Genomic DNA, 14,530 nt, shown 5'->3' on the forward strand with positions numbered 1-14,530 from the left:
CAGGGAGCAGACAGAATGGCTTAACCAACGGTCTGCTGGCCATCTCACGTTGCAGAACACAATAAATACACAACATGCGATAATACTTTCTCCCAAACATCATAAAATAGAGACTGTGTCTGTACCCCGGATTAGCAAACATAAAATAATGCGTAAACCTCTCAAAGGTCATTTAATTAACGTTAAACTAACTAAACATGAACATAATACCGATAATCAACTGTTACGACTCAGATTGCTAAATATTAGATCTCTCTGTAATAAAGCACTTTGTTAACGATATGACAACAGATCATAAAATAGACATGCTCTGTCTGACAGAAACATGGCTAAAGCCAGATGATTATATTGCTTTAAATGAGTCTGTCCCCCAAGATTATTATTATTAACACGAGCCTCGCCTAAAAGGCAGAGGGGGAGGTGTTGCTGCACTTTACCGTAACTCTTTTAGCATTTCTCAGAAGTCTACTCCTAAATACAATTCTTTTGAAGTCATGGTACTTTATGCATCAATACCTAATACTAAGGACAAAACATCTTTAAAATGTATTCTGGCTATTGTATATAGGCCTCCAGGGCACCACACAGATTTTATTAAAGAATTTGGTGGGTTCTTATCAGAACTTATGTTGTTGGTGACTTTAACATTCATGTAGATAATGATACAGATGCTTTAGGAATGGCTTTTAAAGACACTCTTAACTCCATGGGCGTTAGTCAACATGTGTCAGGACCTACTCACCTTCGTAATCATACTTTAGATTTAATATTGTCTTACGGTATAAACGTGGACGACGTAAAAATCCTTCAGCAGAGCGAAGACATTTCGGATCATTATCTGGTATCATGCTTGCTTCACTACCCAATGGTGGCAAATCAAACTCCAAGTTACAAATATTGCAGAACAATAACTTCGACTACAAAAGGTGCATTTCTTGATAATTTGCCTGAATTGTCTCAAATCTCTAGCATGAGTAATAACGTTGAAGATCTTGACTTTACCATTCAAAATATTAATGCCACCTTCTCGGAAACGCTAGACATAGTTGCCCCTCTGTGCTTAAAGAAGATTAAAAATGACAGACCGACACCGTGGAATAATGAACACACTCAGGCTCTAAAGAAAGCGGCACGAAAAATGGAGCGCAACTTTAAGAAAACTAAATTAGAGGCATTTCGTACTGCCTGGAAGGATAGTATTAAAAAATACAGGAAAGCCCTAAAAACGTCTAGATCCGCCTACCTTTCATCACTAATAGAAGAAAACCAGCATAACCCTAGGTTTTTATTTGATACAGTGGCTAAATTAACCAAAAATAAATTGTCAGCGACTTCTGATTCTGTATATCAGCATAGCAGTGATGATTTTATGAACTATTTCACAAATAAAATCCAAGATATTCGAGAAAAAATTATAACTATGCAACCAGAAGTGAATCCCGCTGAACAAACGACTAACTACAGCGCCTCTAAGGAGAAATTACGTTTATTTTCTACTATAGATCACGATGAACTATCTAAAATCATTAGATCATCTAAATCGACTGCATGCATGCTAGACCCTATACCTACAAATCTACTGAAAGAGATGCTCCCAGAAATTATAGATCCTCTACTTAGCATTATTAACTCATCTCTGACATTAGGACATGTGCCTAAAGCATATAAGGTGGCTGTTATAAGGCCCCTTGTCAAAAAACCCCATCTGGACCCTGGAGAACTAGTTAACTACAGACCTATTTCGAATCTACCTTTCTTATCTAAAGTTCTGGAAAAAGTAGTCTCAACTCAAATATGTTCCTTCCTCCAAAGGAATGAGATTAATGAAGATTTCCAGTCTGGATTTAGAGCACATCACAGTACAGAGACTGCTCTGATTAGAGTTACAAATTATCTGCTTATGGCGTCCGACCGAGGTTGTATCTCCTTATTGGTGCTGCTAGATCTTAGTACTGCATTCAACACCATTGACCACAGCCCACCACTTACATAGACTCGAAAATGATGTCGGTATGAAGGAAATAGCTTTGAAATGGCTTAGATTTTATTTATGCGACCGTTTTCAATATGTAGCAATAAACAATGAGATATCACGCAAATCGCTAGCCCAGTACGGTGTACCACAGGGCTCAGTCTTAGGGCCTATGCTCTTCGCATTATACATGATACCTCTAGGAGATATAATAAAGGGACACGGAGTAAGCTTTCACTGTTATGCTGATGATACGCAACTTTATATTTCCTCGAAGCCTCATGAAACACAGCAATTCCATCGAATAGTGGAATGCATAGTCGATATAAAAAAGTGGATGAGTAGCAATTTTGTATTACTAAACTCGGACAAAACTGAAGTGTTACTTATCGGACCGAAAACCGCCCTTCGTTACAACCAAGAATACTGCTTAACTATTGATGGATCTTCCATAAAACCCTCATCTTCAGCTAAGAATATTGGCTTTATATTCGATAGTATTCTGTCATTTGAGAACCAGGTCGCCAACACCTGTAAAATTGCGTTTTTCCATCTTAAAAATATATCTAAACTACGTCATATGCTGTCACCATCAGATGCAGAGAAGCTTATACATGCCTTTATGACATCAAGACTAGATTACTGTAATGCACTATTAGGTGGTTGCCCTGCAAGCCTATTACAAAAACTCCAACTGGTCCAAAATGCGGCAGCTCGAGTTCTTACACGTACAAAAAAAGTATGAGCATATTAGCCCGGTTCTGTTAACCTTGCACTGGTTACCGATAAAGCATCGCATAAACTTTAAAATCTTGCTTATTACCTATAAAGCCTTGCTTGGTTTAGCTCCTCACTCATTGAGAGAACTTCTCACGTATTATAGTCCATCACGTGCACTATGCTCTCAGGTGTCAGGTCAGTTGGTAATACCTAGAATTTCAATATCAAGTGCAGGCGGCAGATTCTTTTCCAATCTAGCGCCTAAACTTTGGAACAGTCTTCCCTGCACTGTCCGGGAGGCAGACACACTCTGTCAGTTTAAATCTAGACTAAAGACGCATCTTTTTAATCTTGCATACACTACACTATCATAATACATATATTTCAAAGATCTAGGCTCCACTAGTTAGATCAACCGGAACCAGGGACACTTCCAATAACAACTGATGCATTTGTTGCATCAAAGAGTGCAGAACAGTACTCTACTCTCAGCCAGTCTTGTCTCATTGTTCCAAGGTTACTAGAGCGGGCAGGATGCAGTCCAAGGTTACCGGAGTGGGCAGGGCTCAATCCATTCCCAGACCTGACAAATGCTGGACGAAGGACGTGGCGACACTACAAATCTTCAGTCGCTATTAGATTATTAATTAATTAAATCTAACTTTTGTATTTTGCCTTGTTGTGCAAGCACTGTCGAGCTTGTGCAGAGGCAGCAGTTTTTGCCAGAGGGGAACTGGAATCCCCTGGTTAGGCCTGGTTTCCCTCTTGAGGTTTTTTCCTCCTACTATGGAGTTTTGGGTTCCTCGTCACCGTTTGCATACTGTTTTGCACTGTTTGCCTGGCCGGGGGGTCTGCTAGAATTTGATAATCTTAATTAACACTGCATATAGGAATTTATTGTGTGTCTGATATTTGACCTGTGTTTTGACTTCCATAACCTTTTATGTTTTACTTATAGTCAATGTTTTCTTGTACAGCTGCTTTGTAACAATGAAAATTGTAAAAAGCGCTATATAAATAAAGCTGACTTGACTTGACTCTAAGGTGCCCCTCTCAACCCTACCCCCACCTCCGAGAAGGCATCCATTCAAGATCCCTGCTAAAATATGTCTGGACAGACATTTTGAGGGGCACGTGGCCGAAACAAAAAAGGGCACTTAGGGCCACAGGAGAAGACAGCACACATTCTTAGAAATGTCTTTCTACTTATCACACTTTAGAACTTAGTAAATATGTAAATACATTTTTATGTTGTATGTTAAGGTACAACTATTTAGACACTTATTGTAGCCAATACAACATTTTCAAACTAATGGGGATTTGTTGAAATTTCGGAAAAAAATGCAAATGTGATATTTACATGTATGCATTTGGCAGACGGTTTATTCAGCGTAACTTACATTTGTTTCTGAGCATGTGCAATCCCTTGGATCGAACTCATGACCTTGGCGTTGCTAATGCCATGGTCTGTAACCGCTGAGCTACAGGAAATATTGATGCATTAACAAATTATTCAATGGTTTTCACATGCTCTCCTGCTACCTGGGCTCCTATTAATATGGTATAAATAACATTTTATAGATTAATGGTTTCAACTAAGAAAATGGATAACAAATTTACTGCACAGCAGTTCAGGGCTCTACATTACTGTTGTCCGGGAAAAATTTATGTTTTTTATGGGCAAATGAGAGGTAATTTTGTAAAAACTTGAAAAAAGAACAATGGTGCGACATATGTATAATAATAAGAATACATTCATTAAACAGAGCTGCATGTTTGTGTGAAGTGCGTTTGTCGTGGTTGTGCTTGTTTATGTGTGACAATAATCAATGGCACACTGTACTGAGTCCATGTAACTAACGTTAGATGCAGACACGGAAACCTTTTATTTAAATGAATTATGTGCACAGTTTAACATACCACAAAAGTAATGGTCGAGGATGTACCTGCGTGTGCACTGTATGAAGATATGAACACATTAACTTCATCTCAAGAGTTCCTCTGAGAGTGTATTTTACAAGCGTTTTACTGTTTGAGTGATCCTATTTGCAAACACACAAAAACTAGCATTTTCCAGAAGACCCGTCAAAACTCATGTTAAAATGAAAACTCAGACTGTAGTGAACTATACTATTTACTATTGAAAATATTTGTGCCCTTGTCGTAAATTGATAAACACTGTATACTATAGTAAAGTTTGAAAAGACTATTGTCTAAGAATTTTACTGTTGTATAGTAATAAGGAAAAAAACAGAACAAATTTAGATAAAAATGATATGGCCCTTATTTATCCATCTGTATGTGACATTAATGTATTTTGTCAGTTATCTGCCTATTCATGATGAACTGCACATGCATATTTTTTTTAATGATGACAACAGACGATTTATACATGTGCTTCTACTGTTCAGCCTTAGCTACCAAACGTTAAGCCTCTCTAACACCAGTGCTATGTGATAAGTGCCTTATCACTAATAATAATTACTGTTTGCAATGTTTTGTAGCAGTTATTAAGTGTAGGCCTATAACCAAATTCAGGTGACCTAAGCATTTTAACTACTATCCGCTTTGAAGCAAACTTGACTTAATGTTATATTATTATTCAAACGAAATAAAAAAATATCTTTGGACAAGTTATCTTTGTACTCGGGACAAGTGAATGACAAATTTCGTTGTCTGAAGGACAACCAAATGACAATTCTTAATGTCAAGCCCTGCACTTACAGTGTGACAAACAGTCAGCTTTGTGAAGACATTTTCTACAAATTGTGCCAATAACTGCAAATTTGGTTTAAACAATTAAATTGTTAAACAATTAAAAGTTGTTAGCAGCACCAATAATAGAAAACCAGGAGCAAAACATTACAAACAAAAATACTAAAAACAAACTATCAAATTATTGATTCTGCGTATCGAGCACGGTCTGTGATGTGGATTATTTCTATACAGTGAGCGTGTGTGCCAAATTGCATAACCTTTTACCACATGGCTCAACTCAGAACACTTAACGGAGAGTGATACAATGGAAAAATGTGAAGTTGTACTTTTAGTCTCCGGCTCAAGTTCTCCATAGTTCCTCCATCTGAAGCTTCTCCAATAAGAGTGAAGCTGTTTGTGCTTTCAGTCGACATCAACCTACAGCACATAAAAACCAGCATGTTAATTGTACTATATTACAACTGAATCACTTTATACAATTGTGCTCAATATTATTCATTCCCTAGGTAAATATGATATGACCAGAGATGGCTGTGAAAATTATTAAGGCTTTAACATTTTTTTTTCTATTAGTGCATCATTAAGCCTTTGATCTTTTAATTAAAATTGTACACTAATAAAAAACTAATCTTTCATTAGAGAATACAAATTTTAGATGGGGGAATCTCTTATGAAATAAATGTTTTCGTAACCACATCATTTCATTCAACACTTTTGCAACCTTCTGTTTGCCAAGATCACAGATCTAAGTCTTCACCTATAATGCCTAAAGAGGTTAGAACACCTGATGAGTGATCAGAGACAATCCTGGTCTTGTGCTCAGTGAAATATAATGTTTTGATGTTGATGCTTGTAAAAAGTAGTGAGTGTATATATAGCAGACCTGAAAACTCGGATGAGATGAAAAAGGTGACACACATACAATTTAAAACCCTGTTGGGGGCATCTGGGGCACCCTTCCCATAATAATTTTTCTATGAATGGAAAGTATTCACTATTTCCGTACCCACTATATATTACAGTATTACAATATTTGTTTGGCAGTACAAGGTTCATAGCAGTTATTTCTTATTAATATATATACATCCAACATTACGTATGTTACACAGTTTAATAACTTTGCACATGCAGGGGATCCTACCTTGTAGATGCAATATATTTCCGGGCAACGGCATCCTGTTTGCTCTCCAAAAAAGTCTCCTGAAAGAATAAATATGTTTATACAACATCTGCAAGATACTTATTGTCATTTGACAGTTTTAGTTATTTGATTACATAAACTTAATTCGAAGCATTTTTGCATATAAATTTCAGAACTACAAACATGAATATTGTTTATCATTTAAAAAATGTACATAATTGTTTATTTGCTGTTTTTACAGTTTTACTCCTCATTCATGATGTAGCCAGCATTTTGCTAGACATTTTGCCAACTACACACATACAAATACACAATCTGGTAACTAGGAATAACAATAAACATATCTGCGACCTAGTAAGATTATAACATAAATCTACCTGCAATTAGAATGAGATAATAAATGTACACTTATTTACTCAAATAAGAAAAAGAAAAAAAATAACATCCATCAATTGTAATATACACCCGCAAACAGTAGTGACACCTGCTGGAAAGTTTTACATGTACATTCTCCTGGTCCGTCTATAAGGTCCTCTGAACGGGACCTTCTAACTATCCCTAGAAAACATCTTAGGACAAAAGGTGATCGTGCTTTCTGTGCTGTGGCTTCAAGACTCGGAAACTTTCTCTTAAGATGAACCTCTTAATATTATGACATGGTTCTTTCGCCAAGGTTTGCTTAGGGGCCCAAGACTTCTAGGACCGGTACCGCCTACCTTTGTTTAGATCAGGTCTTATAAAAATATTTGAATAGTCTGACTTTAATAAGCAACACAATGAGCTTTTTATTTCCATAGCTTTTTTCTGAATGCCAGGGTTTGGCGACTGCCATGTGCAAATGCCGCCCCTTGGCTGAACTACATCAATGGTATACTCACCTCAGGCACACTGCTGACTTCATAGCTGCCTGACTGTTTACTGGCAGCCACAGGTACTAATGGAGCTGCATGTGAAAAAAAGACAAGTCATACTCAACCTGCTTCCTAATGAATTAACTTAAGATATCTCAGTTTGTGTCTCAATCAGCTCTCTTGTGCAGTAGTCAGGGCACTGGCAAGGAAGTCTGTCATTTTAAAGGCTTTTCATTTAAAGAATTCTGCAAGTTAAACGTTAATTTCCTTAAAATACCCAAAACACAAAAACCAGGGAGTTTAAATTTTATTTAAAAAATTGTGCAGATAACACAGGTAAGTACATCGGAAACATATTGACTATAAGCAAAACATATAAGGCTATACAAGTTATGCAAAACAAAACAGAAGACAGACAGACACACAGATTCAGACACAAAAAAGAATGCACATAAAGACATGCACAGCGGCCATCACCGAGAACCACACAGAGGAGAGAATAACACAGGTCGTATATTAAACAGATCATAAATTCTTATATGCAGTGTTACTAAAATAAAACTTTCAAATTCTAGCAGCCCCCCCGGCCAGGCAAACAGTGCAAAGCAGTGTGCAAACGATGGCAAGGAACCCAAAACTCACCTCAGCGACTGAAACCAGGCCTAAGCGGGGGATTCCAGTTCCCCTCTGGAAAAAGCTGCAGCCTCTGCACAAGCTTGACAGTGCTTGCACAACAAGACAAAATCAAAAACAGCTGACGCTCGTTATCACAAACGGCCTCGCGTCATAGGAGGGGCATCTGCCGCTCGCTGGCGGCTCTACTAGAGCAAGCTCCTGATTGGTTAATGCAGCGAGAATTTTCGCCAAAGTTCCGATTTTTCAACTCGCGCATCACGCGAAAGCGCAATTCGAGTCATTCGCGCAACCTCATTCGTGCGAATCGCACCGCAAGTAGGTCATCGTGTCGGTGCTGCCATTGAATAAATGATCCAAGTTAATTATTTGATCTTCTGTATTAAACAAATCAAGCTGCAACAAAAGTGACTGTTTACTTGCTGCTATCACTGCTTATGCCAACATACACAACAAGCTGATTCTTTTGCCCTTGTCTTTGTTACACAAGCAACCGTTCTATGGATACTGATGACTAGTGGTAATTGCCCGTCCATGCAGACAACAACGCAGAAGAAGGAACAAAAACCCATTCTCACCCTATGGCGTAGACTAGGATACGTAACCATAAATCGCCCTTTACACTTCCTTAATTGAATGCAACATGTGCAGATTCAAACATTTTGAATCTGCAGTAATAATATCCCATTTGTGAAGATTATATCACTATAATTTCAGTTGCCTATAGAGACTTATTGTGATCTGTTTGAATGTTGATCATTTCTTCTTATGCGCAATAATAATGTCATGTAGAATAATGGGCTTGTGCCAGTAGTACATTTTTTTGTGGCGGAAATTGATGAAGCTTTTATAACGGTAGACGGTAGTATCACCGTGATAAAATGCATTACAAAAACATAAGCCAATATCAGTGTTATAGTGTCAAAAACGATTTTAATAACCTTTTCAAATATCAACCAATAATAAGAAATAAAATAGAAAGTACAGCTTATTGGTAATTTGTGAGGTGTTTAATTAAATATATTTTACTCCATGCTAGAGTTTAGAAAGTAAACGCATGTAATGGTGATGATTAAGCTAACATACATAGTAAAATACTTACGCTAACAAATTATTCTTGATTTAATATGAAATGGGAATTTTTTACTGACACATCAGCATATTATAGATAATTCCCTGTCAGTGTCAGTACAACAATAGTGCCAATTCATTTATTTTTCACGATAGAAAGCAGTAGGATAGCTTATATCGCTTATTATACATTTAAAAGCAGCACTCTGTGGCAAGTTATGATTGTGTTGCATTTCAACTTCAACTTCAAATCAAATTAATTGTTTGCCACACTGCCATTATTAACTACAAATAGCGGATTACTGTATTTTATTTGCCAAATTACGAGATGCAAACTTTAGCGTAGCTCACAGACCAAGCAAACTGTCAGGAATGCAAATGGCAATCCATGCAATTTTGGAGCTCTAGAAGCTCCGCCTTCCCCCATTCTTCTCCACATGAGGGTGGTCCTGCCTGTTGTCAAGTCAAGTATACCTGAGTGGGAGTGTGTGTATGACGCTTACGCAGCATAAACGGACTGTTATTTTATCCAGTCAAAGGTAAGATAAGGCACATTTTTCTTCACAGCGATTTGACGTGCCCACAAAAACACTACCCTGCATTTTCGTGCTTAGTTGGAGCCTTCTGTTAACTTGGATAGACACGTAGGTTACACATAATCAGGACGTATAAAGCGATCTCTAGAAAAGCAATATTTGCATATATTTTTACACACATAAGATTTCGGTCGGATTAATATTGACGTGCCTCTGCCAATCCAGGATTTACATGTGCCTTGTTTACAAAGAAATCCACATCAAAATAAAGCGAACAAATGCTCAATGTCTCACCCACGTGAGCAGGAATCCACTTAAAAATAAACTTCAACCATGCATTCCTAATATCAAAATCCTAAGGAAGCGACTGTGTTCTTCCACAACCAGGCGCTGCACACTGTTGCATGTTTGTTACTTAGTCGCTCAAAATAAAAATAAAAGTGAAAGAAGTCCTAACTTTTGCCTATATGAAACAGGCCTAGACGTGACAGGATTGAAAATATTGAAAATACAGAAAAAACTAAAAACTTAAAATGCATATTGTTTATATATTCTAAAGACAAAGAAATCTTAAAAATCTGCAAAATGCCATTTCTTAAGACCTTAGTGACGAGGCTTTTTGATCTAGGACCAAACAACAAGCATAAAAGCACTTAATAATGAACATGGCAACACAGCAAAAGAGCGCTTTTTTGCAGCCTTCTAAGCATAAACACAGCACACATCAGCAGTTTAGTTTAAACTGATGGATAAAAAGGAATCTTTAGCCGAAAAATATGTCGCTATGATTACCAGTTTGTCAATCATCACAAATGCGGGAGTTTGTACTATGTGTGGATAAAATCATTCGCGAACCAGTGGGGGGAGCTAGAGAAGTAGTCGTTGACATTCTTCCGTGGAGGCGGAGTTCAACCTATCATAGATAAGTGCATTCCAAGACCAGGGGCCTGTACCATGAATGTAGCTGAACAAACTCAGGGTAGTTGGATTAGTTTTGGGTTGACAAAACCAAACCAACGTGATCAAGCTTTGTTTGTACCATGAAGCAGCTCACAGAGTTTCTTTGTCAACTCAAGCTTTGATCCTGAAGCTGAGATTAGTTTGCGCGCGCTTGCACATGAACGAGTGACGTCAGCATGGCTAAACCAATCGCATTATAAATGGATAAAGCAATTTCCACAATATGAACACAAACATGAATTTCAGCCATGGACTGATATGTTTCTGCTGTCTACGCAAGAGAGAAGTGTTTCAGAAACACTGCTGATTGTGTTAATGCGCAAGTTAAAAGACTATATAGTACACATATTTACTGTAGTGCTGTAGGCAAACAGGATCCGCGGGGTCCTCAGTGGAACTAGAACAGACAAAAAACATCGATTCAGGCAGCAGAAGCAAGAAAGTTAACCTTACATCTGCTTCATCATTTCCCTTCCGAGTGCACATGAGAGGAGTTGCATGCAACGTTCATTCTCATATATTTCTGAACTTCTGTACAAATTTGTTAAAGCTGCAAACAGCTAATTTCACAGGCAAATGACACGCACCGCTTCTGCATTGTAAACTCTGACATCTTACGTGTTTAAAATCAATAAATCCACCGTGTACTGATGGTTCATGTCAAACAAGTTGCCCAAAAAATAACGCGGACTGGTTGCATGTTGGTCTCCTTTTAGTCTGATATGATAAAAACTAGTTTTTTTTTGCAGAAAAAAGACGGAGCTCAGAATTATAAATTAGCGGTGTGTTCTGCAACACAGAGAAGCGGAAGAAAATATAAGAATTACACTTAATAAAACTGCCTGCTTTTACAACAGAATGCATAAACCTCTACCTTTAATAGACTAGTCTTTGCGCCATTAACCAGGTCAGTCATTTCATTGAAGCCTTAATAAAAACTACGGTTCAGGACAAAGAAAAATGTCCTAATACAGTGAAACTGAAAGTGTTCCTAGATGTTCTGCACCACAGACAAGAATGTAAAAAATGCAATGCAAATACATGTGATACAATAAAAGTGGAATATAAGGAAGTAAATTGAATTTCATGTGAGTGTAAGGGAAAGCCAGCAAATCTGTAAAATCAGATTTTACCTATATAGTAACCAATGTTTGATTTTATATTTGTAATATATATTTTAATATTTGTATATTAATATTTTTATTTTATTAAACAGTATAAAAAATAACTAGCCATTCTAACACGCACTGTGAGTCAGTTACGTCATCTATATGTTTCTTTGCTCACAGCTGATTGGTCAAACTTCAGTCTGAGATCTTGAATCCAGAACATAACCTGCCCCGGAGCAGGGTAGCCGTGCAGCGTAAGATACCATGGCGACGAACACCGAATAAAGCCGAGCTACTCTCATGGTACCTAAAACCCAGGGTTGGCACAAAGTAAACTGAAACATAGCTGGCTAGCCACCTAAACCAGCTTCATGGTACAGGCCCCTGGTGTTCGCTGGGCCTGGTGTCAATAAAAGTTGTCATTTCAGAAACAAGGACAACTTCAGTTCTGACACTTACACGATGTTTGTTTAAATACAACAAACTTTTATATAACAAGAGCTCAGGTTGGTTTCTTAATTTATGACACCTTTAAAAATTTATTTGTACCATTTATGATTCTTACGGTACAGTACAATGCGAGTATGCCCTGATTCATGGCTTAGGAAGCTGATTGAGACACAGGGTCTGGTAAGAGAGATGTGTGTGATTTATGTGGTTATAGTCATACCCGTGAGCTCGTGGATGGTCACTCGGTCTAAAACGTTAAAGGATGTGTCAAGCTTCAGGGGCTGACTGCAGCGCTGACATACAAAACTCACCTGCATGGTGCTGCTAGAGGACTTCAAACCCTCCATTATGCTGTAGGAAACATAACACAAAACGACAGTTAAAAGTGAAGTGTTTATTGACATCTTACTACAGTAAAACCATGGTTTTAAAAATGGATCGTGGTAGTATTACGTTTTTTTTTTGTCGTACGTACATTAAAAAATCTGTATAACATTTTTATTTGTTTTGTTTTGCATTATTAAACACTCAAGACCAGAACTTGCTTGTGCGTGCGACCTGAAACGATCAAATTCAAATAAATAAGCAACGTTTATTTTGAGACCATTGTTTCCGATTGAAAATATTAACATTGTAATCAATTCGCCCGTTTTAAAAATTATTGTGTTTTCTCTCGTCACGCTCAAAGCAAGCAATGCGGTGCTTTTATATTTTAATATGACAAACACTTAGCGGTATCTCCTGCATTGTCACAACCAAACACACGAAATGAATGCCGTTAACGTTGTGTGACTAAGACTCTCACTATCACAAACCAGGTAATGTCATTACGATTATTAAGATAATTGTAGTAGCACCAGCATACCTTTTAGCAACCGACCCCTGACAAAATCAGCTGATTTCCTGTTCTCTTTTCTAACCGGAAGTGACGTGTGACGAAAATGCGTTAGATATCAATGACTAGACGCCTCATTCAAGCTCTCCAGGCAGTAGACGCGTCCGCCATGTTGGAACGGGCCACCGACGTCACTCAAGACTTTGCCAAAAGGCCACAACACTGCGCAGCATGGCTGTGCATTTTAATTCTCGAAGTCTCATTTCGTTGTTGTCATGGGTAAGTGAAGGAAATATAATGTTTGAGTTTACACAACAACAAATATGTTTTCATAATCATACATGGTCAGCTTCCTCTTCCCCCAATATAAATCTCGGTGGGCTGTCCACTTGTGTCAAGCACCATGTAAAAAATCTGGGTGTTATCTTTGATGAACACTTGAAGTTTGATAGGCAGATAAATGTAGTGGTAAAATCATTGTTTTTCCAGCTGAGACTCCTGTCAAAGACAAAGACTTTTCTCTCGTTTAAAAACCTTGAGAAAGTCATTCATGCTTTTATTACGTCAAGACTGGACTATTGTAACTCATTATATTTTGGGATTAGTCAATCTTCCATGTCCCGGCTACAATTGGTCCAAAATGCAGCAGCTAGATTTTTAACTGGAACCCATAAACGTGCTCATATTACTCCTGTTTTAAGATATCTGCATTGGTTGCCTGTGTGCCAAAATCTTTAAATGGTCTGGGTCCCTCCTACATTGATGATCTACTGGTTGAGAGAAAGACTTGTAGATCTCTTCGGTCTTCCAACGATCAGACTCTGTCTGTTCCCAAGATGAATCGAAAACGCAGGGGCTTCCGAGCCTTCTCATTTGTTGCCCCTCAACTTTGGAACTCACTGCCAATTACAATAAAAAATGCTCCATCTGTGTCTTCTTTTAAGACTAGGCTAAAGACCTATCTCTTTGATAAGGCTTTTGATAGTTAATTTCTTTTTTTTTTCTTTTTTTTTTATATCTTCTGCACTATCCCTTTCTTTCTTATTACATATAATATATGTATAATATAGTCTCTTTTTTGTTAAAGCACATTGGTCAACCTCTGGTTGAAATTGATAGTGCTATATAAATTGCCATTGAACCCCACATCCTAATGCCATCTCGCAGCTGACCAACGTTGCCACCTTTGTGATTTTTACGAGTGTGCTCATCTATCCCTGTAACAGTCAAACAAGTTTCAAGTTACCTCTCTGATGTGCTCATTGCTGCATTTAAATGTGGAGGAAATTGTGCGTGTATTAACTCACTGTTTATTTTCCTGAATTTATCAACAGTAGGCTACTAATGGACATAAAATATACACATTATGTTTAGTTACGTAAGTAAATATGTTTATTTATATTATGTGTATGTATCTATGCAAGCAGTGAACAATGCTTTGTACCACATAATAACAGACATAAGCTATATTACTGTAATTTCATGTTGGGAAGAGCTAGTTATACTCACTATTGAAAACACCTCGCAGTTCTCC

General features: G+C 37.6%; 1 protein-coding gene across 3 annotated transcripts in view; it reads right to left on the reverse strand.

Annotated features, from left to right (window-relative positions):
- Nucleotides 1–13,088, reverse strand: part of becn1 (beclin 1, autophagy related) — a 42,373-nt gene extending 29,285 nt beyond the window's left edge. For 2 of the 3 annotated variants that reach the window (XM_079476878.1, XM_079476877.1), the window contains exons 1-5: nucleotides 13,027–13,088; nucleotides 12,382–12,512; nucleotides 7,430–7,494; nucleotides 6,552–6,610; nucleotides 5,737–5,827 (exon numbers count right to left, since the gene is read on the reverse strand). In XM_079476878.1, coding sequence (XP_079333004.1) covers nucleotides 5,737–5,827; nucleotides 6,552–6,610; nucleotides 7,430–7,494; nucleotides 12,382–12,508 — 342 coding nt within the window. In that variant the 5' untranslated portion in view covers nucleotides 12,509–12,512; nucleotides 13,027–13,088. Of the gene's footprint in view, nucleotides 1–5,736; nucleotides 5,828–6,551; nucleotides 6,611–7,429; nucleotides 7,495–10,955; nucleotides 11,000–12,381; nucleotides 12,513–13,026 lie in introns of all 3 variants that reach the window. The other variant, XM_079476879.1, reaches the window with a different exon arrangement.
- Between the last annotated feature and the right edge of the window lie 1,442 nt (nucleotides 13,089–14,530).

This window comes from Barbatula barbatula (assembly GCF_947034865.1).
Source record: "Barbatula barbatula genome assembly, chromosome: 16".
Lineage (NCBI taxonomy): Eukaryota > Metazoa > Chordata > Actinopteri > Cypriniformes > Nemacheilidae > Barbatula > Barbatula barbatula.